This window comes from Diospyros lotus, chromosome 7 (genome assembly GCF_014633365.1).
Source record: "Diospyros lotus cultivar Yz01 chromosome 7, ASM1463336v1, whole genome shotgun sequence".
NCBI classification, from domain to species: Eukaryota; Viridiplantae; Streptophyta; class Magnoliopsida; order Ericales; family Ebenaceae; genus Diospyros; species Diospyros lotus.
In genome coordinates this window covers 26,963,096-26,985,934 of record NC_068344.1, presented here as the reverse complement: position 1 = coordinate 26,985,934, position 22,839 = coordinate 26,963,096, and the positions used below count along the sequence as shown (strand labels likewise).

Below are 22,839 nucleotides of genomic sequence, written 5' to 3'. Positions count from 1 at the left end.
TTTTATCTCATCTCAAGTGTAACTCTCACATTATTTTAAATTAGATTAAGTAGTGTAAATTATAAAAGTTAACTATTAAAGAAGTCCAATTCCAAGTTCAAAAAACGCCCTCCAAGTCCAAGAAACCCACAAATGGCTATGTCACAGCCACGTACTAGACGTCGTAACAAATGTGTCCTGGCATTAGGAAAAAAAAAAGAAGAAGAAGCATCAATTCAAGACGATCACGTATGGTGGTGGGATAATGGATATGTGAATCGCTATTCGCCCTTTGGGAGACAATCACTTGTTGCGGGATACCTAACAAACAATGGATTTTTTCCCTTCTGTTTGTAGCATTTTCAGAGAGTAGTGTGTTAGATATTAATACACTTCAGAAAACAGTGTTAAAACAATTTAAAATATTTAAGAAAAATAAAAATAAAAATAAAAATATTCTTCTTTTGAAAGATAAAAAATGAATTTGGAGGAATAGGAAGATGGCTATTTTTATTTTTTATTATTAAAAAATATTTAATTTAAACCCATCATTACTATTAAAAAAACAAATCCATCCCTTAATCCCACCAACATATAAATAATTAATTCAACGCCTCACATTTTGATCAAAATTTATTTTTAAATACATTAATATCACAGACGGAGGAAACGAAAATGGATAGTGTCAAGGTGACATCATCCTCCGTAGCTACCTATTTGTTTTTGTTTTTGTTTGGTTGCTTAATATGAGTAGAGAAGAGAAGTGGGCTTGGAGTTGGAGCCATCAAAAGAAGTGCATGCATCGACCCCACACCCATTTGCTGCTGCTGCATTCAGGCACTCACCCCCCTCATACTTCAACAACTACTACTACTACTACTACTACTACTACTACTACTACTAGTGTAGGCCACGAATGAATGCAATGAATTGGCTTAGCATCATTTCCAACAAACTCATTTTGCACGAAAAAATGTTAGTGGTATATCATTGTGTATATTTTAGACTATATTAATATCTAAAATATCTTTACTAGGCGCAATAAAATGAAGAGTATTTATATTATTTATGTCCTTTATATAACTAAAGGTATACATAAATGATTTACAAATAGATGACCTATTTTGTATTACTCTTGACATTGTTTGACAAAAGTGTATATAGACAACATTATTTGACAAGCTTAATAATGTTGGTCATTTTTGGAATAATTTTTCTAAGTATAATTATATTTTCTACTTTTGATTTTGGATCATACCACGAACTCTAAATTTTTGTTTCTTCTTAATTTTAATTTTAAGCATTTAAAAAGTTTTTGTTAAAATGAAAAAGATATTTTAATAGTTAATACTTATTTAAATCAATCATTAAATATTATATCACATAATGCTCCGCTACATTTAAGAATATAATAAATTTCTCAAACAATAACCTTATTATGAATTATATATATATATATACGACGTTAATCCCAAAGTGCAGAAAACGCGTGGAAAAAGCGAAAAACAACAATCAGTGAGTGTGAGCATGCGTGTGCGTGTGTGTGTGTGTGTGTGTGTGGGTTTCCCCAGAAGATATACACTCACTCACCTGATATTCATATTAGAAAACAGATAGTTTTTGGTTGGGAGTGTGGGGCAGAAGCTTAATTCGCGCCACCATCTGCGGTTGCGAAGCGAAAGGTGTTGGCCGCCACCACCATCAACACGCACGATCCCTCTCTCGCTTGCCACGCCTCTGTAACCGCTCCCTCTCTATCTCCCACTCACTCCTCCGCCATCCTTATTCACGCGCCGCCGCAATTCCCCATTTCTGCCACGAATTTTAAGTTTATAGAACTTTCAACTTCCTAATACTTTTGACTTTAGTTTGAAATAAATAATAATAGTATTTTATTTTTATTTTTATTATTATAAATTAAAAGAGATTTTAAAAATGATTAAAAGATATTTTTTTGTATTAATAATGATTATCATTGCTAACAGGAAAACATTTTAGTCATCTTAGACTAGGCAGGTGACCCATTCATTGCCATTGGACGAAAGATTTCAAACTCACCCTTAATCTTGAGGGCCTATGACTGGCACCGTCGGTATGTCCAAGAATAGACGGTTGCGTCATGGTGATAAGAACATGCGCAGCTGCTGCAGCGATGACGATAGAGGGGTGCTTGGGGCAGGGGTTGGTCAAAAGGAGGCATTGCAACGACGGAGTTAAAGAAAGAATTTTAGTTCGAATTAAATTATAATTTTAATGTTAATTAAATTATAAAAATTATAATTATTTATAATAAAATATATAAAAAATAAAAATAAATAAAAAAATCAGCTGGGCCAACGCCACAGCTGGCCAAAGCGTGGCTCCGCCACTGAGGCGTTGGGTTAGAGACTGGAAAAATCTAGCCGTTACAGCCATAAATGCTGCGTTGGCGTCTTATTCCCCCCCCCCCCCCCCCCCCCCCCCCCCCCCCCCCCCCTCTTTGAACCCACCCTTTCCCCCACGCCAGTGAGAGTAAAAAGGCCAGCCTTACTTTGATGGCACGATCCCCACGCTGCTCTTTACTCTCCAAACTTCCCTTACCTTGTTCCTAATTTACGCTTCTGCCACCCACCTAAATCCGAACGAATGAAAAAATAATTATTTTAAAGGAAAATACAATCACATCTCAATCAAAATACAGAATATAAATATGAAGGAATTATCTTCAAGTCATCAGAATTTTATAAAAAAAAAAATAATTAAAGAACACAATATATATTTTATTTAAATATTTTAATTATTAAATCAAATCCTGCATATTAAGAAGAGTTAATAGAATTTTTTATGGATAAAAGTGATTCATTTTCATGAAATAAAAGCGATCTTATTTGTTCCTAAAATATAGATTAAGCGGTCAGACAAATGATATATTAAGTTCGTACCGGTGTATTGTGAATTCAATTATCGTCCCGTGTAATGAGATAAACTCTCACACATGTAATTTATTTTCTTTATTAAAATCAAGGACATGAACGACAAGACTCCACAAGAACGGTCATCTCTTATATCAAAAGTTGAGATTTTGTGATAAATTTTTTTAATATTTTAAAATTAATTAAAATTTAAACTTGGATAAACTTTACTTTTTATAAAATAAAATAATAATAGGAGATCTTTTTAGAGTTATTTATTTGTGTTTTTCTGGAGAATACTCCACAGAAGAGCTTACGGGGGGACGTAAAGGTTTTCCAAGACTTCTTTTCTCTATTTTCTCCCTTTTAAGAGGGTTTCTGGGGCTCTCTTCGGCCTTAGAAACTTTCTTTCGTCTTTCGAGGTTTCTTTTTTTTTTTACTTAAAACTTTTGTTGATGGGACTTGATTTGTGACAAATCATGATTAGGTGGGCACCATATTTATCGTGTTCATGATTAAAACTTAACTCAACTCAACGTGAATATAATATAAAATTAAGAAGAAAGGGTGGCAGCATATGCAAATAAGGAGTGGTGCACTAATTAATTAATGTCCTGTTGAGATACTCTATTTATCATGTTCATGATTAAACTCAACCCAACCCAACGTGAATATAATATAAAATTAAGAAGAAAGGGCAGTAGCATATATGCAAATAAGGTTGGAGAGCACTCTGATTATCGTGTTCATGATTAAACTCAACCCCAACGTGAATATGATATAAAATTAAGAAGAAAGGGTGGTAGCATATATATGCAGATAAGGTTGGGAGAGGGCGGGGGGGGGGGTGCACTAATGTCCGGCTGAGACCCCCGCGAGAATAGTAAAGTTGAGTAGATGGCATGGCATGTAACTAACAAGAAGACAGTTGGCGCGGTTACTGGTTAGCTTGCCCTTCATTTATTAAAATATAGACATATATTTATGTATTATTATGATGAAAGTTGTTTCCACCACCTAACACTCTTGGAAAACATTTGATGGGAATCAATCACTGCACCTCCCTCCCTCGCATACTCAACGACCCGACACAAACTATGCGATGGTAAATATAAAAACTTCATGGAAACACATAAATACACAAGTTTTGAGGCTGTGAAGTGATGATGATGGTCTCATGAGAATGGCACCCAAGACGGTGGAAGATGACATATTAATATTAAGATTTAAGCTTGCTTCTTCAAGAAGCGTCTCATGCCGCGGATGCGTATGCGTTTGCGTTTGCGGGGGTACAGAAAGAAAAATAATACCTCCAAAAGTATTTCTTCCCGCGTCCGCTGCACTGCACTGCACTGCACATCCCTTCAATTCTATCTCACCCTTTATAATTATCCAAATATAGTATTTATTCCATCATTTTAGTCAAGTTTTTTTTTTTTACTTTATTGAAAGAAAAAGAAAAAAAAATTATTCTAAAATTGACTCACTAACACCTTCTCACTCGCACAAAATTTAGGATTATTCTCTTTATGTTTTAATTTTTAATTTTGACTTTTAAATTTATTTTAATTTTATATTTTGAGATTATTAAAAATGAGTTTTTTTATTTATAGTATTTTCAAAAATTTTGAACGTATTTGTAATAAAAATAGTTAAAATGATTTTTTGTTATTTTGAGTTTTTTATAATTTTTTTTATTTTTAAAAATATAAAAATAAACAAATTTTCATTATTTTGAAAAAAATAATAAAGGGAACTGGTTGTTAGTGATTAATATTAAAAAAATTAATAATTTATTAAATAAATTTTAAATTAAAAAAAAATCTAAATAAAAAATAATAAATGTTTTATGCAAATTCCATAGCATTGATGCTTGTGGTAGTGGATGCGAATTAAAAAAAGAAAAAAGAAAAGGCATGGGATGGGCAAAGCCCCCAGTGGCAATTCCGTAAATAAAACGGAAAAGGAGCCCTTTACGAACCGTTGCGCCTATAAACCGGGCACGAGTTCTCGACAATCGTATTCCGCTTCTCTGACAGTTCGCTCTGCAGCGACTGTCTTTCTCTGCCATTCCGTCTTATATAGATATAAATATATATCGCCACCGCTTCAAATCCAATCCCAAATCGTGGTTCCTGTAGCCATGGGGTCGCCGATCTGGCTCTGCTTCTTGGCCCTTCTTCTTGCATCCCCGAGCACCGCCATACCCACAAAGCGAACCTACATTGTCCGCATGAAGCACGGCCACGTGCCTCTCTCTTACGCCACCCACAGCGACTACTACTCCGCGCACCTCCAGTCGGTCGCCGCATCCGATTCGCTTCTCTATACCTACACCGCCGCCTACCACGGCTTCGCCGCCTCGCTCGACCCTGATCAGGCCGAGGCCCTCCGCCAGTCCGATGCCGTCCTGGGCGTCTATGAAGATACCGTTTATTCACTCCATACGACTCGCACGCCGGAGTTTCTCGGACTCGATACTCAGTTGGGTTATTGGAACAGCCCTCAACTCACCAAAGGTTCCGAAGATGTAATAATCGGCGTTCTGGATACAGGCGTTTGGCCGGAATCCAAGAGCTTCGACGATTCCGGCATGTCCGACGTGCCGTCCAGGTGGAAAGGCCAGTGCGAGTCGGGCCCCAATTTCAGCGCGTCCCTCTGCAACAAAAAGCTTATTGGCGCGAGGAGCTTCTCGAGAGGCTACCGTATGGCGATCGGAACCGATCCGAAGAATTCGAAGGAAGTTGTTTCGCCGAGGGACGACGACGGGCACGGGAGTCACACAGCGAGCACCGCCGCCGGCGCCCACGTGGCTAACGCCAGCCTGCTCGGATACGCCAGCGGGACGGCGCGTGGGATGGCAACGCGCGCCCGCGTAGCTGCCTACAAGGTCTGCTGGAAATCTGGCTGCTTCGGCACCGACATCCTTGCCGGCATAGACCGCGCTATAGCCGACGGCGTCGACGTGCTATCCATGTCGCTCGGCGGAGGGTCGGCTCCGTACTACCGCGACACCATCGCGATCGGCGCGTTCGCTGCGATGGAGAAGGGCATTTTCGTATCTTGCTCGGCTGGAAACAGTGGGCCCAGCAAATCCACTCTCGCCAACCTGGCCCCATGGATCATGACTGTCGGAGCCGGAACGCTGGACCGGGATTTCCCGGCTTACGCCGTATTGGGAAATGGCCACCGGTTCACCGGGGTGTCCCTCTACAGTGGAAAGGGGATGGGGGACGAACCGGTTGGTTTGGTTTACGGCAAAGGTAATAACGGTTCGAGCAATGTGTGCTTGGCCGGTTCTCTTGAACCGGAGTTGGTTCGTGGGAAGGTTGTTTTGTGTGACAGGGGGATCAGCGCGCGTGTGGAGAAGGGCGCGGTGGTGAGAAACGCCGGCGGGGTGGGGATGATTCTGGCAAACACGGCGGCGAGCGGCGAGGAGCTGGTGGCTGACAGCCACTTGTTGCCAGCGGTGGCGGTGGGGAGAAAGGTGGGGGACATGATCCGGGAGTACGTGAAGTCAGAGTCGAATCCGACGGCGGTGTTGAGCTTTGGCGGGACGGTGCTGAACGTGCGGCCATCGCCGGTGGTGGCGGCGTTCAGTTCGAGGGGGCCGAACATGGTGACGCCGCAGATCTTGAAGCCGGACGTGATTGGCCCGGGGGTTAACATCTTGGCGGCGTGGTCGGAGGCAATTGGACCCACTGGTATGGCCAATGATGCCAGAAAGACTCAGTTCAACATCATGTCAGGTAAGCAAAAACTTCCAATCATTATTATGTGTCATTTCCAAAACGCCATTAACAAGGCTTGCTAAGCTTAGCGTTAGTTTTTGTGGTGACAGTGATGGAGCTGTCTTGATAAGCTATTAAGCAAATGATGCTGAAAGTGAAATGGGTTGGGTTGGGTTGGCATTAAACTAATAAACCTGTAAGTGGGAAATCAATGAATGATCCTCAGATTTTTTCAGTTTTCTCTTCCAGTAGTTTAGTGGTAGAATTGACCCTAAACCTGACCTAATTGAAGTTGTAGATGTGGGTTATTAGTTTTCTTGGAAATGGTCCCCCAATTGTTTCACAATTCACATGGTCAGGTGATAATGGACAAGTCACCATGTCTCTAGAATGGGCCTTTAGAGCCAGCAATATGGTTGTGGAATATAGCCTTGGGCTTTGGGCATGTGCTTCTTCCAATTGGAGGGAATGACCCACAACCGTGGTCCTAAACTTTTGATATAGATGATGACCGTGTATAAGTTTGGTAATGAATTCTTTTATAGAACTTTTTAGTGAAAGTGACACCAGACCCCCTTGTCTGCTGACTATGCAGCCAGCCATTATTCACCTCCTCTTGTTAGGATGATCGCTCTCTCAGGGCCTCGAAGGTGTGAGGTTTTGTCTAATTGTGCAGGTTGAGAATGGAACTCATGACCCACCGAATTGACACCAGCATATCACTTGCCTAATCGACTTATATTTTGGAGCATTCACCTCCTCTGTTATATAGAGGGGATAGATGATGACACCAGCATATCACTTGTCTAATCGACCTATATCGTGGGGCATTCACCTCCTCTGTTATATAGAGGGGATAGATGATAGAAATATTCAGACAATTAAAATTCATAGTCTTGGATATATTATTATGCCATATGTTGTTGACTTTGTGTGATGAAATGAATAGGAACGTCGATGTCTTGCCCTCACATAAGCGGCCTAGCAGCGTTGCTCAAGGCAGCCCATCCAGATTGGAGCCCAAGCGCCATCAAATCCGCGCTCATGACCACGGCCTACACCCAGGACAATACGGGTTCCCCTCTCCGCGATGCTGTCGAGGGCGACTTCTCCACCCCGTTGGCGCACGGGTCTGGCCATGTCGACCCGCACAAGGCCCTATCCCCCGGCCTCGTATACGACATCTCAACCAAAGACTACATCGCATTCCTGTGCTCCCTAGACTACACTGAAGAGCATGTCAAAATGATTGTCAACCACCCCAATGTCACATGCTCAAGGAAGTATGCCAACCCGGGCCAGCTCAACTACCCGTCATTCTCCGTCCTGTTCGGGAAGTCGAGGGTTGTAAGATACACTCGCGTGCTGACGAACGTTGGAGCCGCAGGATCTGTCTATGAGGTGGCCGTGGACGGGCCGCCGTCAGTTGCGGTGACAGTAAAGCCTACTAGGCTTGTTTTCAAAAATGTGGGCGACAAGCTGAGATACACAGTGACATTTGTGTCTAAGAAGGGGGCAGATCCTAATGGGAGGAGTGCATTTGGTTCACTTTTATGGAAAAATGAACAGAACCAAGTTAGGAGCCCCATAGCTTATGCTTGGACTCTGCCGTGAGATGATGGCAAGGGTTCCATGGTTGTAAGATAGATGAGAACCTATGAAGCAGCTGCTATCAGCCTGGTGAAGTGATCAAAGGAGGCCCAAAAGTTGGGCATTTTACAGAGACATAAAGGGCATCCATCCAGGAATGGGGGAGAGAAAAGTATCTCCTGGAACATGTATTTGGTGTTGTTTTAGTAAGAAACTAATGTAATAGAGATTGAGATATCATAAGTTGTATTTAGTATAGCTTTGCAGTTTGTTGCCTGTTTGCAATGGAAGTTCAAGCTAATTTTGGGAAGGAACCCAGTGACCCTCATAAACACTTTGATGACAATCGTTTGAGGGATGATTTTGAACTCATAATTAAATAAAATGACTGACAATGCCAATTACAGTGAGCTGATTCTGTGAGGAGAAATTAACAAAATCCGAAGAATTGTTTCAAGTGTTCTGGGTCATTTTTACAAATGCTTAGGACAGTTCATTTTGTGTTGTTTTTAAAAATATAAAAGTAATCACATTTTTATTATTTTAAAAAATTAAAAATTAAGCACAACTTAAAAATAATAAAGAGAATAGGGTCTTAATTTCTCTAATATTCGCAACTTTTATTCTTTTGCTCAGCATTTCAGATCACTATTCCCTACTTTCTTTTTGATTAATTTTAATGTAAGTTTGAAGACAATCAATTTGACCTCTTAATTATTTGGTGGACCATTTGAAAAAAAAAAGAAAAGAAATCCAAAATACTAAAAGATGAAGTACGCTCCGTTTGATTAAACAGACCAAACAAGGGGGCCGCGGGCTGTGGTTGCAATCGGTCCGGTTATTCGGACTGAACATCACGCTCCTTTGCTAAAATAACCCAAATCACATCTTTCAATTGACATAACCAAAAGGACAACCCAAAAAAGTAGATAATAATACATAAGGTTGCTCGTTAAACGTGAAGACAAGAAGTAGACAGCCATGTTTAATTATTATAGAATTATTAGATGGAAGCCAAGCTGTTAAGCAGTCCTCATCCACTAAGCCTATGCCAGAAGGCTGCAAATAATTGCTAGATTCCTGGAGAATTAGTTCAATAATGCACTCACAAGCAATGCTTAACCGGAAAATTTTATAGCTCCAATAAATATAGCTTGGCATCTCAAAGAAGAAAGCTTCCATTGGATTATTTGATAAATAATACTAGTAACAGAAACAGCAATTGTAGCAACAGTTTTTTGTACAACAGCAACAGCAGCAGCGAAGGTTTACCTTTGGGCACTTGGGACAAGAGCACTTGCACTTACACCTACACCTGCAAGAGCAGCAATCTGGGCAGGACGGACATCGCGGCAAGGAACACTTGCAGCAGCATGGGATGCATGAGATATTCTGGAAGCATTGTGAGCGTGGCCAGGAGCAGGAGCAGGTGCAGCACTGGCATTTCGGCATCGCACAACTGATGCATGAACAGCAGTCGCGGAAGCTGCAGTTGCAGCATTCCGGCATTTCTAGATGTGGTGTGCACCCGAGACAACAGCAAATCCATGAAAAGCTAAAACAGGGTGCTCCACTGCACGAGAAGGGAGTTCAGTTTTATACATCTGAGTATTTGAATTTGTTGACTGTTAGAAGAAATTCGTCATAGAGATGGGCAGATGAAAAGAAAACTGAAGTTTAAGATCCTATTAGATTGTTTGGCTACATGAATTCTAACTCCAATCATCTTTATCCCATGTCATGTTTACTATCAAGTTTTCTTAAATCCTTTTCCCTCTTTTGCAATAAATCTCATCTCACAAGCTGTCTATTGTTATTTGTTTTACTCCTCACATGTGCAAGTTTAGTCGAACTAAGTTTCCTATAAATAAAATATCATGTGTGAAGTGCCCTCAACTCCAAAAACACGCTATTTCAGCAAGGAATCATTTGTTGAAAGAACATGCTAACGAAAGAGTTTGAGATCAGAAACAAACTGAAACCTAGTTAGGATCTTAACATTATTTTCGTTTTCAATAAAAGTTGGGAGCCAAAGTTTGTAGCTTATTATGTTAGATCATTTTTCATCTTTATAAACAAGCCACACTCTCTGTCATGATATAAGCATGTCCAACAAATGCATTAACATGATGGCATAGAGAGGTTTTTACATGTTATAGCCATTCCATGACATTAATCAGTATGAAGAATAATAGATATAACAGACAATATAATCACTATAAGTAAAAAGATATGCAAATTGTTCACTAAGCAGACCAATTAAAGATCACTTTTAGGCTTGTCTGATTTATAAATTTGGTTGTTGATGACCTTCTAACAACACCCTAGAATCTTATAGAACTATGTATTCCTAAAACAAAATATTCCTTGAAACATTTGCTAACTTTTTTGGATGAGGAAAAAGATAAAGAACAAAACAGACCACAACTATTAACAACTAGACCATATACAGACTGAATATGAGCAGAAAATATCCAAATTATAATATCTTTATCAGCAGGATAATTAGTATCTCCACAGAGAAGATAGGGAAACTATATCTACAACAACAATCATGCCTTAATCCCACTGGATGGGGTCGGCTACATTGAATTCTAGATCTATAATCATCTATAAGTCCATTATATTCTGCATGTCATGTCTAAAGGTTTCCCACCGAGTTTTCCTCTCTCTCCCTTTTGTCCATTCGTGACATAGGTGCTTCTATCAGTCTATTTCTCACATGTCCAAACTACCTTGACTGCAACTCCCTCATCTTATCTTCAATTGGTGCTACTCCAGCCTAAGTCTTCTTGTATGGGACACATCCACCATAACATTCTCTTCTCAAGTACACTCGTATTTAACATGTTTTAGTGTTTAACTACCCAACATTCTAAGCCATACAATGAAAATGATCCTGTAACCATCCAATTTCTGCTCGAACAGTTTTCTCATTTGTGTACAATTCATGATGTTTTGATCCAACTAGTTGGCTACAACACAACAAACATTGTATGTCTTCTTCTTCTTCTTTTTTTTAGGATAACTTCCATAGGCCTTTTATGTCTTACGACATTAACTTAAGTATTTTGAGCACCAAAACTGGCTGTAGCAGAAATAATTGTTCACTTTGAAAATCCATTGCTAAAGCATATCGTTAGTAGTTCAAATTAATGCTACCTTTGGAACTAGGATTTATGGAAGGGAAAAGATTAAAAAAAAAAAAAAAACGGCTCTCCCTTGACTATCACATAAATAATTATATAATTTTCTTTTTCTTTTCCTTTCTATCAAAAACTCCCTGCACCAAGCATAGACTAGAAGTAAACCCCATTTTTTAAAATTATTTTTTGCCTATTTGCATGGCATTTTAGCGAAATTTTATTCTACTCAAAACAAAAAATGTTGACAAAGGAAACTCTCAGGAAAAATAATAGAACACTGATATTTGGTCCAAACATTTGTGCCGAATTATCAGTCAGAATGGTCTTTTTGACCATTTTGCCCTTGCATGAACAATCACAATTCAGAATGATAAGTCAGTCCACATTCCGGAACCAATTATCAATCATTAATCAAAATAATAACACTGCATACACAGAGAGAAGATAAGTAAAGGACAAGGAGGTACCAGAGCCACTTCCAGAAATGACAAGACCTTCTAGTCTTCTGACTTCTGCAAGAAAAAAAAGAAAAAACAAAAAAAGCAAAACATTAAATTACAGCAATCTTCTACAAAACTCCAACAGAAATTTATTCACAACTTCCTTACGTCGGTATGAATGGATCTGCATTTCCCACCACAAAGTCAGCAACCCTACCAATTTGTCAAGTCCAATCAACTTTAGAAGATGAATTATCACGACATGTTCTTAAATCAAAAGATGAAAGACAAGATGCATTCTGTATAACACAATTGCAAGGCCAATCACTTACTCTTTACAGCACTGGGAGGCAGGTTGGAGCCTGTCCACGAATTTTAGTTCCCCCTGCATACAGTACATTTTTAGATTACATTTTGGACATAAAAATTGGAAAAATTAAGCCAAAACGGAAGATGACATGAGAGGACATGGGGGGGGAACTTCATCCTGTTAGTTTGTGGTGTGTAAGATAGCTATTGGTGTTATTGTTATTACTGCAGTGAGTGATGCACATGTTGATCTCGAGCATTTTCTTAGTCTTGTTTCATCATTTCAATTAGAATTGATACCGAACTTGTCTTAGTGCCATCTGCTAATGGCAGTCATTTCACAATCGTAGACTGGTCTATGCAATGAGAAGATTACCAGGAACCAGATACAGAAGCATAAGCATTCTCTTATCAATGTGGATGTAACAGAAATGAGCACTTCATGCGGCATTTGAGATTAACTCAGTGATTATTTTCCAATATGTATTTGTATTTGATGTACTAGGAAGAACGTGTTGTAATTTATTTATTCATCCATAGAAACAGAAAAGAGATCAAGCCATAAATTCTGTGCATCGAACAGTTCATGTAAAGAATGAAGAGTGATGGTGGAAGTGATAGAACAATTCTATCCACAGTCATGGGTCTCTGTAAAACTCCGAGCATTGAAAAATTCTAGTGGCTAAAACAAAAAAGGAATGAAGGGTTCCTATAAGAATATCCTGTCCAGAATGAACTTCTGAGTAACATACAGAGTCAGGAACAATTGTCTATCCTATGAAAATTATGCCAACTGGTTATCAGATGCCAAAGACCAGCACCTCAAAAGGACCATCTAACATATTTAATCACCTTTATAAGTTGTAGGCCTGTTTTTGCTGTTTCTCTTTAACTTAAACCTCAAAGTTATCCTATGAAATTTGAGAAAATGATCAAACATCGGTCAATTGTGTAACCACACAAGAAATAAACCCCTGGACTTGAAGCAACATTGGAATACTTGTGGTGCCAATGATTTGGAGTTGCCTCACTGTATACTTCCAAAGCCAGAGCAGCCCTACTGAGAAAGTACGATTAACTTAAAAATAATTATTCAATCCCTCCATGTTTAACTTACTATATGAAAGCTAGAATATCCCCCAATTTGATGCACATCAAACAGTCACATGCAATATCATCATCTTAACAGAATACTATTACAGGGTGGAAATCGGAAACCCACATGAAATTTTTCGTTAAGTTTAATAATCTCAGTGTCCATTTATTCATTATTTTCCAATTTGTCTTACAGTCAGCTGACTCAGCTCCATCTTCGTCCTAGTTCTTTTCAAAGTGAAAAAAGTTCATATGAATACCCAGCATTGGGTCTCCGTATTTCCAATTCAACAACCAAGTTCAAACTCGAAAATAGAAGACGAAAACATAAAGCAAGAGTAATAGACGATTATCGTAATCAGGCAAATATATGAAAAGGGGGGAAATTTGAAACGAAAGTTGGTGACCTCAAGAAAGCTAATCTCTCGCTCCAACATCTGAACCTTGGCCGTCTCCCGGCGCTTGCCGTACAAATCAGGGTACTGCGGCGGCGACTTTGGCCGCGGCGGCGGCAACGTCGACGGCACCGTAGAAGAACATCCCGAACCGCCAGCCATCACGGATCGCTCCTCACCAATTTCGCCCCCCCGAGCATGTACGCATCATCATAATACCACTCGAAGTAATAGTAGCAGTAGACTTTGTGTTAATAGGCTGGAACAGTAGAGAGAGAGAGAGAGAGGGGGGGGGGGGATTGTTTGGGTTAGGTAGGGAAATGAAATGAAAAGAAAAGAGTGGGGGATAGAAGAAGACGGGGAAGTAATAATGAGGGAGCCAAAACCCAGAACAGCTACGACGACGACGACAACAACTACACAGAAGAGAGAGAAATCAAATTAAAATCAAACCAATTTGTCTAAACGAGGAGAGGAAGAGGAGGAAAGAAATCAAATCAAATCAAATGGGAGACCCAATGAAGAAGCTTTGTTAATAACATTAATAGTGTTGAAAAGGGTAGCTAGAAAGCCAGTCATAATTACGTTTGATGAAGAAGCAGCAGCTGTAAAGAAGAACAATGATGAAGCTGATGATAATGCCGGGGGGGGGGGGGGGGGGGGAGAGAGAGTGAGAGCAAAGGCTGCAAGAGAAGAGAAGAGAAGAGAAGGGGAGGGGGAGGGAGAGAGAGTAGACAATTGGGGGCAGACATTGGAGGGGGTGGTGGAAGCAAGTAAGGACGACTTCCTCTCATTGGTTTCTACAACTTACTCAGATTTTTCTTTTTTTCTTTTTCTCTGTGTTTTTTGTTTTCGGGTACTAAATTTTTCAGACGTTAAAGTAAGAGCTTTCGTTTCTCTCTCTCACACTCACTCACTCGAGCGGTCGTGGTGGTCTCAGAATTTGCAGTCAGATTTGCAGAGAAGGGGCGGGCGGACACGGGGCTCAGACCGCACGTGCCTGCTGTGTAGGACAGAGAATTATTGGCACTCTCTCCATTTGGGTTTGGGTTTGGGTTTGGGTCTGGGTCGGATAGGGCATTCGGTTCTGTAGGTTTGAGTTGGGGGGAAGGCAAGGGCTCCGACAAGAGCATCCTAGATTTGCATGACGCGTGACGTAGGATTCGGAATGTCTTTCATCAACAACGTACTCCTATGATGCCTTAAATTATTGTATATATATATATATATTTATTTTCTTTTTTTCCAGATGACCATGCCTTGTAATGATATTATTTATGTTTTGACCCAAACACGCCCTCTAACACCGTACGATGTATAATATCTCGTACAATAAGATAAATTATAGTTGCCCCATTTAGGTTACGTGAGATTTAAGGAATTATCATTCGATTTTCAAAATTGTTACAACTTTCTCTGTTGTTAAGCATCAGTTTACTGAAATTTTCTCTCACTTTTCTGAAATATTATCTGAATATTTAAGTTTAATATTTTAATTAATACTTTATATTATATTTTGTACCTTTACATTAATATAGTAATATAAAACATATGATTACAATTGTTAAAGCGATAAAAAGAGAGAAAAGGAGGGAGAGATGGTGATGGGTGGTGGCATGAATGAACCCAACAATTATTAGGTTACTGTACTGCAGACTACGGAGCAGGGTGGACAGCAATGGACTATCCACTTCCACTTGGGCTCAAACCCGATTGACCAACTTAAACTTAATTAATTGATTAGAAGTTCTGTAAATACTCAAAAATGACCAAAATCTCTGACCCCTGTGTGCATTGGAGTTTAATTAAAAGTTTATATAACTTAGAAATCATGTTCTCAGCTCACAAATAAGGATTGATTTAGTCATTAAATCATTCACTTCCCTTTTTATATGAATGACTGAGTTTGGATTATGAAACTTCACTTAATTATCTCATGTATTAATAAGTATGAGTTAATTACATTAATAATCACTTACTTTTATATTTTATTACTACTTAGTCATTAAACTTTAAAATATTACCTGTTAATCATTAATATTTCAAAATTGTTACTGAATAGTCACTGAATTTGCTAATCATTAATATTTCAAAATCGATTCTTATTCGTTACTCATTAGTTATCGAACTTTAAACTCTCATGAGTGATGGATGAGAAATAGTTTTGAAATATTAATGACTAATAGGTAATATTTTAAAATTCAGTGACTAAGCAGTAACAATTTTAAAATAATAGTGACTAACATATAACATTTTAAAGTTTAGTGATCAAATAATAATAAAATACAAAATTAAGTGATTATTAGTATAATTAAGCCTAATAAGTATATATAATAGCACACGGATTTCACATATTTTAATTTTTTTTTAGACCTTATAATGTATCCATTCTTCTTTGCTATTTTGTAGTGATTTTTTTAATATATTTTTTAATGTTTTTAAAATACTAAACCTTCGTCTTCATATCATTATTACAATTTTGGGTAGCGGAGCAAATCAAATACCGAGTAATATAAAATTTCGGTAGAGAGAGAGAGAGAGAGAGAGAAGGCGGGGATTCACGTGAAGTTTCAAATAATGTCTTTAAATGCCTTAATAATGCTGACAGTCTGACTGCACATATACACCTTCTGCATGCATTAATAAGCCATGGATGCAGGCATGCATGCCCACGTTTTCCTTTAATTCATTGGGTTTTATTTCGTAGAATGGGGACGTGAAATGGCCGATGGGTTGTGTTAAAAAGTCAATTAAATTATGACAATGCTACTTGTATATAAAAATTTACACACACTTGTATGATAAAATAACGAAAATATCCCTTCCCTAAATCACTTTTACGGAACTCTCCAATCTTGAGAAACCTATCATAATCGGCACCCTCACATCCCAGTTCGCATTGTTGTCGTCACCTTTCACTGGCCATAGTTGCCAATCGCACCTACCGTCGTTTTATCTCGCCACCGCCTCTAACATTTTCGAAATGCTTCTCGATCATGAATCGGACAATTTTCACAGTCATACATGGACGAAGCTCGAGATCGGACTTCATCAAGGTAGAGTATATCTGCGAATTTGGCAAAAAAGAGAATCGACAACTTGGTGGCAGGGGTGACGACGATTGCCACGAGGCAACGACTATCAATGATTGCTTGAGACGTTTATGGGAAGGGAAGAGAGAGGAGACGGCCATGGAAAAAAAAAAGAAGGAGAAGAAATGGCAGGTGAATGTATTTTTATTATTTTAACATCTTTTAGTCATCCATTATGTATAAGTAGCATTTTTCTTAAATTATTAAGTGTTGAGTTGACCTATCAAATCATAATTTTTTTTTAATTTCTTAATAGTTTTTGTTGTAAAAATATTATTTAATAGTTCAAATTTGATATTTTGTATATTTATATTAATATAATAAATCAATGACGGGTCTAAAAATTTAAAACACAGGGACTGGTCTGTGACCTTATGAAGCCTTAGGCAGGCGCTAAAATTAGCACGCACTGGAGTTCAGTCTAACCCTCTCTTAGATCTGCCCATGTGATAAATAATATAATTTATTAATATAAAATATCATTATAAATGTCCAACTTACTTGTTAAAGCGACACTTCATATATATATATTGGCAGCCCGATCTGACCTCTGGCCCATTTGATATTTCTTGGCCACAAAGAGACTGGTTCCGTTTTTCCTTTTTAAGGGTGTTAAAGGCTATTATTAACACAAGTGGTGGTCCCGGCCATATTGGGTCTTGGATTAAATAACGATTTCCCGCTGACTATTGAGCTTGTTATTCGGTCCCATGTTTTACTCGTTTTGATGGGTTTGCTTAAATGACCGATTTGGGTCGCATGTTGGCCCCCCCAATATCCAACCCACTAAGGTTTATTTGGGTTTTTGCAGGCCTTGTTAGGCCGAAATTTGTGTTGCCCCAATTCAGTCCGCATATAAGCCCATTTAGGCCTCTTTAGCCGAGCTCCTTAAGCCCATTTTGGTTTCCTTCGGAGAGATTGTTATCACCCGAAGAGCCCATTTTAGTTTAAGGCTGATTTTCCTTTCCCCATTTTCATAAAAAAAATTAATTTTCTTTTACTTCCATAACTTATCCAAAATTGAAACATGATGTGCTAATATTTTCTATACTATTCATACTTGATTTTATGCTTAATTCTTATGCTTATATATGTTTGCTATATTAATTTTAGGTAATTTATCATGTTGATAGGATTTGAAGGAAAAGTGAGAAAAAAGAGCAGAAGTTATGGATTTTCACTACTCAAGGGTCCGATTAAAAATAATATTTGTATTAATTGAAATGTTAAAAAATTTTGAGAAAAATATATGTGAGAGCTCTATATGTCTACTTTTCTACGCTTCAAACGGTGCATAAATCCGATTTTTTTACATAAAATTATGGTTGTTGGAGTGATAGAAGGTTAAAGCTGTAAAAAATTTAGCATTACCTACGAATTTTGCATTCTATTTTCTCCAAGTTAGGTTGATTTGTAGATGGATTAAGAAGTCTTTTAAGGGTTATTTGGCCTACCTATTTCATAAAAAGTTAGGTCCAATTGGATCTAAGAAGCCTAACCCAAAAGTCTAGTTAAATTAAGCTCATATTTTACAAAAATCCCTAAATTATAATTCTTGATATTTTGTATTGAGTATGGGACTTAAACTTTTGAGTGGACATGGGTGGCATAAAACATGGAAGAGGAAAACATGGAGATAAGGTATCCCATGTTTTAAGGAGAAAATTAAGGAAAAGAAAAAATAAATTAGTATAAATAGAGAAGGAAGGTTGGAAAATTAGAAGAGTTGGAGGTGACAGAGCTTGAAGAATTGGAAAATTGAAGCACTCTTGGTGGAAAATTTATTCAAGAATTGGTGACAACATTTTTGGAAAAAGGAAATCTTACACATCAAAAGAGTTTTATTATTTTCTTCCATTTTCTTTAAATTCTATATTTATGTTCATTTGTTTTGTTATGGATTCTATCATTTGTAATATGAACTAAACTCTATAATTAGGGTGTTTTGATGTAACTTAACTATGATAATTTGATTTTCATAGATTGATTTTATTTATTCATGCAAGTGTTTATTATTGTGTTTAATGTTATCAAATATTTAGCCAATATTTGATTGATGTGTTGATATAGATTTAGACTAGAAGAAAAAATCTATAACTTGATCTAGATAATAAACATCACAAAAATATAATTAGAACATAAGTAAAAATTTGACTTGTATGGTTAATTATTATTGTATGAATAATTAAATTTGGATTGTCAACTATTTAAATTAAATTGAATTAATTAGGTGAAATCAAAATACCCTAGTGCTCTCCAAATCTTGAAACTCTCCATATTTACTTTATGTGTTATTATTTTGTTTTCTTAAATTAATTCATCTTAATCAATTGTTTAAATAACATTTGGGTTAATATAATTTTGATAATTATCACCCAATTCTCGTGGGAACGATATTTTATTCATTACTCTATTAGTTGTGCGATCCGTACACTTGCGAAAAATCGTCATCAAAACATGTTAACATTTTTTTGTCAAAAAAAAAATTGTGATAATTAAGAATGCATAATAGTTTATATTATTTTTTTTATAAATACCCTCATATTTATATTTCCTTATCTCATCTATTATCTATTATTTCACTAACAATATCGAACTTAGCCAGGTTGTTAGTGGCCATGCCTTTACTCTTTTTCTCTATCTCTCTCTCAGCGACCTAGCAATAGCTAGCAAGCCAATGGGGACTCAATGATGTTGATTGGAAAGAGGAGAAAGAATAATAAGGCAACAATGGTATTTCTACATCAGGTTTCCTCTTACTCTTTCTCTATCTTTCATTTTTCATCTTTGAACAAATCTAGTGTGATAATTATAACCTAAAAATCAAATTTAACTGTGATTGTGATACATTTATATTAGAAGATTTATCTTATTCGTGACTCATCTTTTGATTAGAATATAGATTTATATAAATCATTTTTTGTATACATCTATAGATGAGTGGTAGATCTATAAATAAGTATCCAATACCCTAGAATTATTGTAGCAACATCATCATAGTGATATTTTGTTCTTTCTGTATATAGTTTTTCCTAATTTGAGTTTTTCACGTAAAACTTTTGTGTTCATTTGTGTCTTTGATGGTTTGATTGTGATTTGTTTCCAATCCTAAATTCGTACAAACTAGTATCAGAGTTGTTGGATCAAACTATCAATATCTTGGTAGATCTCAGCCATCAGATTTAAAACCCTTCATTTTCTTCATCACCTAGGTTTTTTTGCGCCATCGTCGATAGCCACATGTGCCCTGTCACTGCCAACTATTGTCAGACCTTTTAGCAGTTGTCCTTGACCTTTGATCACCTCTTCCCGTGCCTTCTCTATCGACGTTATCCCTATCGTAGCCATCATATCACCTTCATTGTCAACCAGTCGACTTGACTCTCACTTTTTTCCTTGGTCATCGACTTACCCCTCGCCACCAACAGTCTATGACGGCTCATGCTTCTTCCGCCATCATCGTTGTTGACCTCTACTTTTGTTAACATTGATCGGTGGCCCTTGAGCTTCGCCATTGCCGTCGACGTTAGCCCCTTGAGCTTGTGCCATTTGTCTTTGTCATCCATTCACCTTTGCCTTCGTCGACTACTCTCTGTTATAGCTAATGACCATCCCCCACTGCCATTAACGACGCCCCCCTATGCTTCTGACGTCGACTGTCTTTTCAACTTCCGCCATCACTACTATACTTCAAGCTTTACCCTTGCCTAGATTTAATCCATTCAAGATTGGATCCAACTCGTTAGATCTGCCTAGCCTAGATTCGACAAATCCAAATCAGTCTCGCCCAGATTTGCTGCCCAGATCCGTTATCCCGGTTTATTTTATATTGGACTTTTCTTTGTTAATAATTTAACCTTATTTGGGGGCATTTGATCTTAGTAATGGCAACCTTGAAATATGATATTCCATTATTGGATCAGAATATTAGATTCTTACTATGGCAAGTTAAGATGAGAGCAATTTTGGTATAGATGGATTTAGATGATGCACTTTTGGGATTTGATAAAATGCCACAATCATGGAGTATATAGAGGAAATAACGTAAGGATTGTAAAGGCTTATCTTAGATACATCTGCATTTATCGAATCATATTTTGTAGGATGTTTTGAAAGAAAAAACTGATGTTACTCTATGATTAAAACTAGAACAGATGTGTATGACTAAAAGATTGACAAAAAAGTTGCATCTAAAGCAAACGTTATATTCTCATCGAATGATAAAAGGTACGTCTATTGAAATACATTTAATAGTTTTTAAAGAAATTGTTTCCAATTGGGAAATCATGGAGGTTTAGTATGATGATGAAGATTTGGGTTTAGTTTTTGTATGTTCTTTGCTGACCTCATATTCAACTTTTAGAGATACTCTATAGTCATGACATTCTCACCTTAGAAGAAGTTTATGATTCTTTATTCTTGAAAGAAAAAATTGATAAGTAATTATTGAGAAATTTAGAATCTCAAGGAGAGGGTTTTTTTTTTTTTTATTAGAGGGAGAACACATGATAGACAATTTGGTGCAAAGGAAAAGATAGATCCAAATTTAAAAATAAAGATAAAACATGTAACTATTGTAAGAATAAATAACACATAAAAAAGAAGTGTTTTAAGTTATAGAACAAACTTAACAAGAATTTGACCAAAAAAGAAAACAACCAGATACTTTAAACAAAGTCAGTGTTGTAGAAAATAATGGTAGTGATGGGGAACTTTTTGTGGTAACCACTGAAATTACCAAATGTTGTGAAGATTGGACCTTGATACATCATACAAATTTTATGTCTCCTAATAGGGATCAATTTTCTACATATAAAACTTTGTCTATTGGTGATATGTTGATGGAAAACAATTCTTCTTGTAAAATTGCTAGCATTTTAATAGTTAAAATTAAGATATTTGATGATATTGTTAGAACTTTAACTGATGTCAGAAATATTTCCAATTTTAAGAGAAATATTATCTCATTGAGTACTATTAATTTAAATAGGCACAAGTACAATGGTGAAAATTGAGTCCTTAAAGGTCAGTAAAAGTGTTCTTGTTGTGATGAAAGGTAAAAACAATATAAATAACTGTATGTTCTACAAAGTTCTACTGTTATAGGTGATGTTGGTATTACTACTTATTCTTTGTTAGATATTGATATCACTAAATTGTGGAATGTGTATTGAACATACGAAAGAAATGGGTATGGTTGAATTAAGCAAAAGATGACTTCTAAAAAGACAAAGTACTGAAAATTTGAAGTTCTATGAGCATTGCATCTTTGGCAAATAAAAACGAATATGATTCAATAAAGGCATTTATAACACAAAAAGGACATTGGGCTATGTCTATTTTGATCTTTGGGGCCCTACTAGAGTACCCTTTAAAGGATGTGCCAAATATATGTTAACTTTTATTGACAACTTTTCTAGAAAAGTTTGGATATTCTTTTTGTAATAAAATAATAATATTTTTGCTACCTCCAAACAACAGAAGACTATGATTGAAAAACAAACTGAAAGGCAAATTAAGCATCTTTGCACATATAATAGTTTAAAATTTTATTCAAATTAATTCAACTGATTTGATTCTAACAAACCATGGTAAGACACATAATGACTCATGGGATATTTGACTTTGCTAGACAACTTAGGTTCATATGTGGGTTTAGGAATACCTCTGGTAAGACGCTGTGGTAATTGTTTCCTGGATGGCTCAGTCACTTGATCAAGACTATCTTCAGCAGACTATTGGTATGGTATATCAGAGGTTTGTGGTATGAGAGATTCAAACTGAGATGAAACGGTAGCTTCAATTCCTGATTTTTCATTACCATTTAGATTCACACTTAGATCACTTAAATCCAATTTGTTATTTTCCTGAATAGTTTGTGAGTCATCACCACTTGAATCTAAGTTTAGACCACTTATATCCAAGTTACCCACATCAATTTCAAGATTTTCATCTTCCTCATAATTATAAGCCAGAGACTGAAGTTCCTCCATAATATTCTCCCCCTAAATTTCAGGCTCAGAGGAAAAATATATTGAATTTTCATGAAAAACAACATCCATTGTGAGATGGATGCTCTGGTTCCCGGAAGGGTGATTTTTGCCTAACTATCATAGGATAGAAGGTAGAAATCGAGATTGTGAAGAACACTTCACTAGTTACGTTTTTGAT

General features: G+C 37.1%; 2 protein-coding genes across 2 annotated transcripts; one reads left to right on the top strand and one right to left on the bottom strand.

Moving 5' to 3' along the window:
* The first annotated feature begins 4,877 nt into the window (after positions 1-4,877).
* Positions 4,878-8,505, top strand: LOC127806632 (subtilisin-like protease SBT1.8). The gene is made up of 2 exons (XM_052344040.1): positions 4,878-6,619; positions 7,551-8,505. Exons 1-2 carry the CDS (start codon positions 5,014-5,016, stop codon positions 8,213-8,215), a joined length of 2,271 nt encoding a protein of 756 aa, XP_052200000.1. The 5' UTR covers positions 4,878-5,013; the 3' UTR covers positions 8,216-8,505.
* Positions 8,506-9,353: 848 nt separating this feature from the next.
* LOC127805773 (guanine nucleotide-binding protein subunit gamma 3) lies at positions 9,354-14,454 on the bottom strand. The gene is made up of 5 exons (XM_052342540.1): positions 13,589-14,454; positions 12,110-12,162; positions 11,946-11,990; positions 11,805-11,849; positions 9,354-9,764 (listed from the first exon to the last, which is right to left on the bottom strand). The coding sequence occupies exons 1-5, from the start codon at positions 13,736-13,738 to the stop codon at positions 9,395-9,397; spliced, it is 663 nt and encodes a 220-aa protein (XP_052198500.1). The 5' UTR covers positions 13,739-14,454; the 3' UTR covers positions 9,354-9,394.
* Between the last annotated feature and the right edge of the window lie 8,385 nt (positions 14,455-22,839).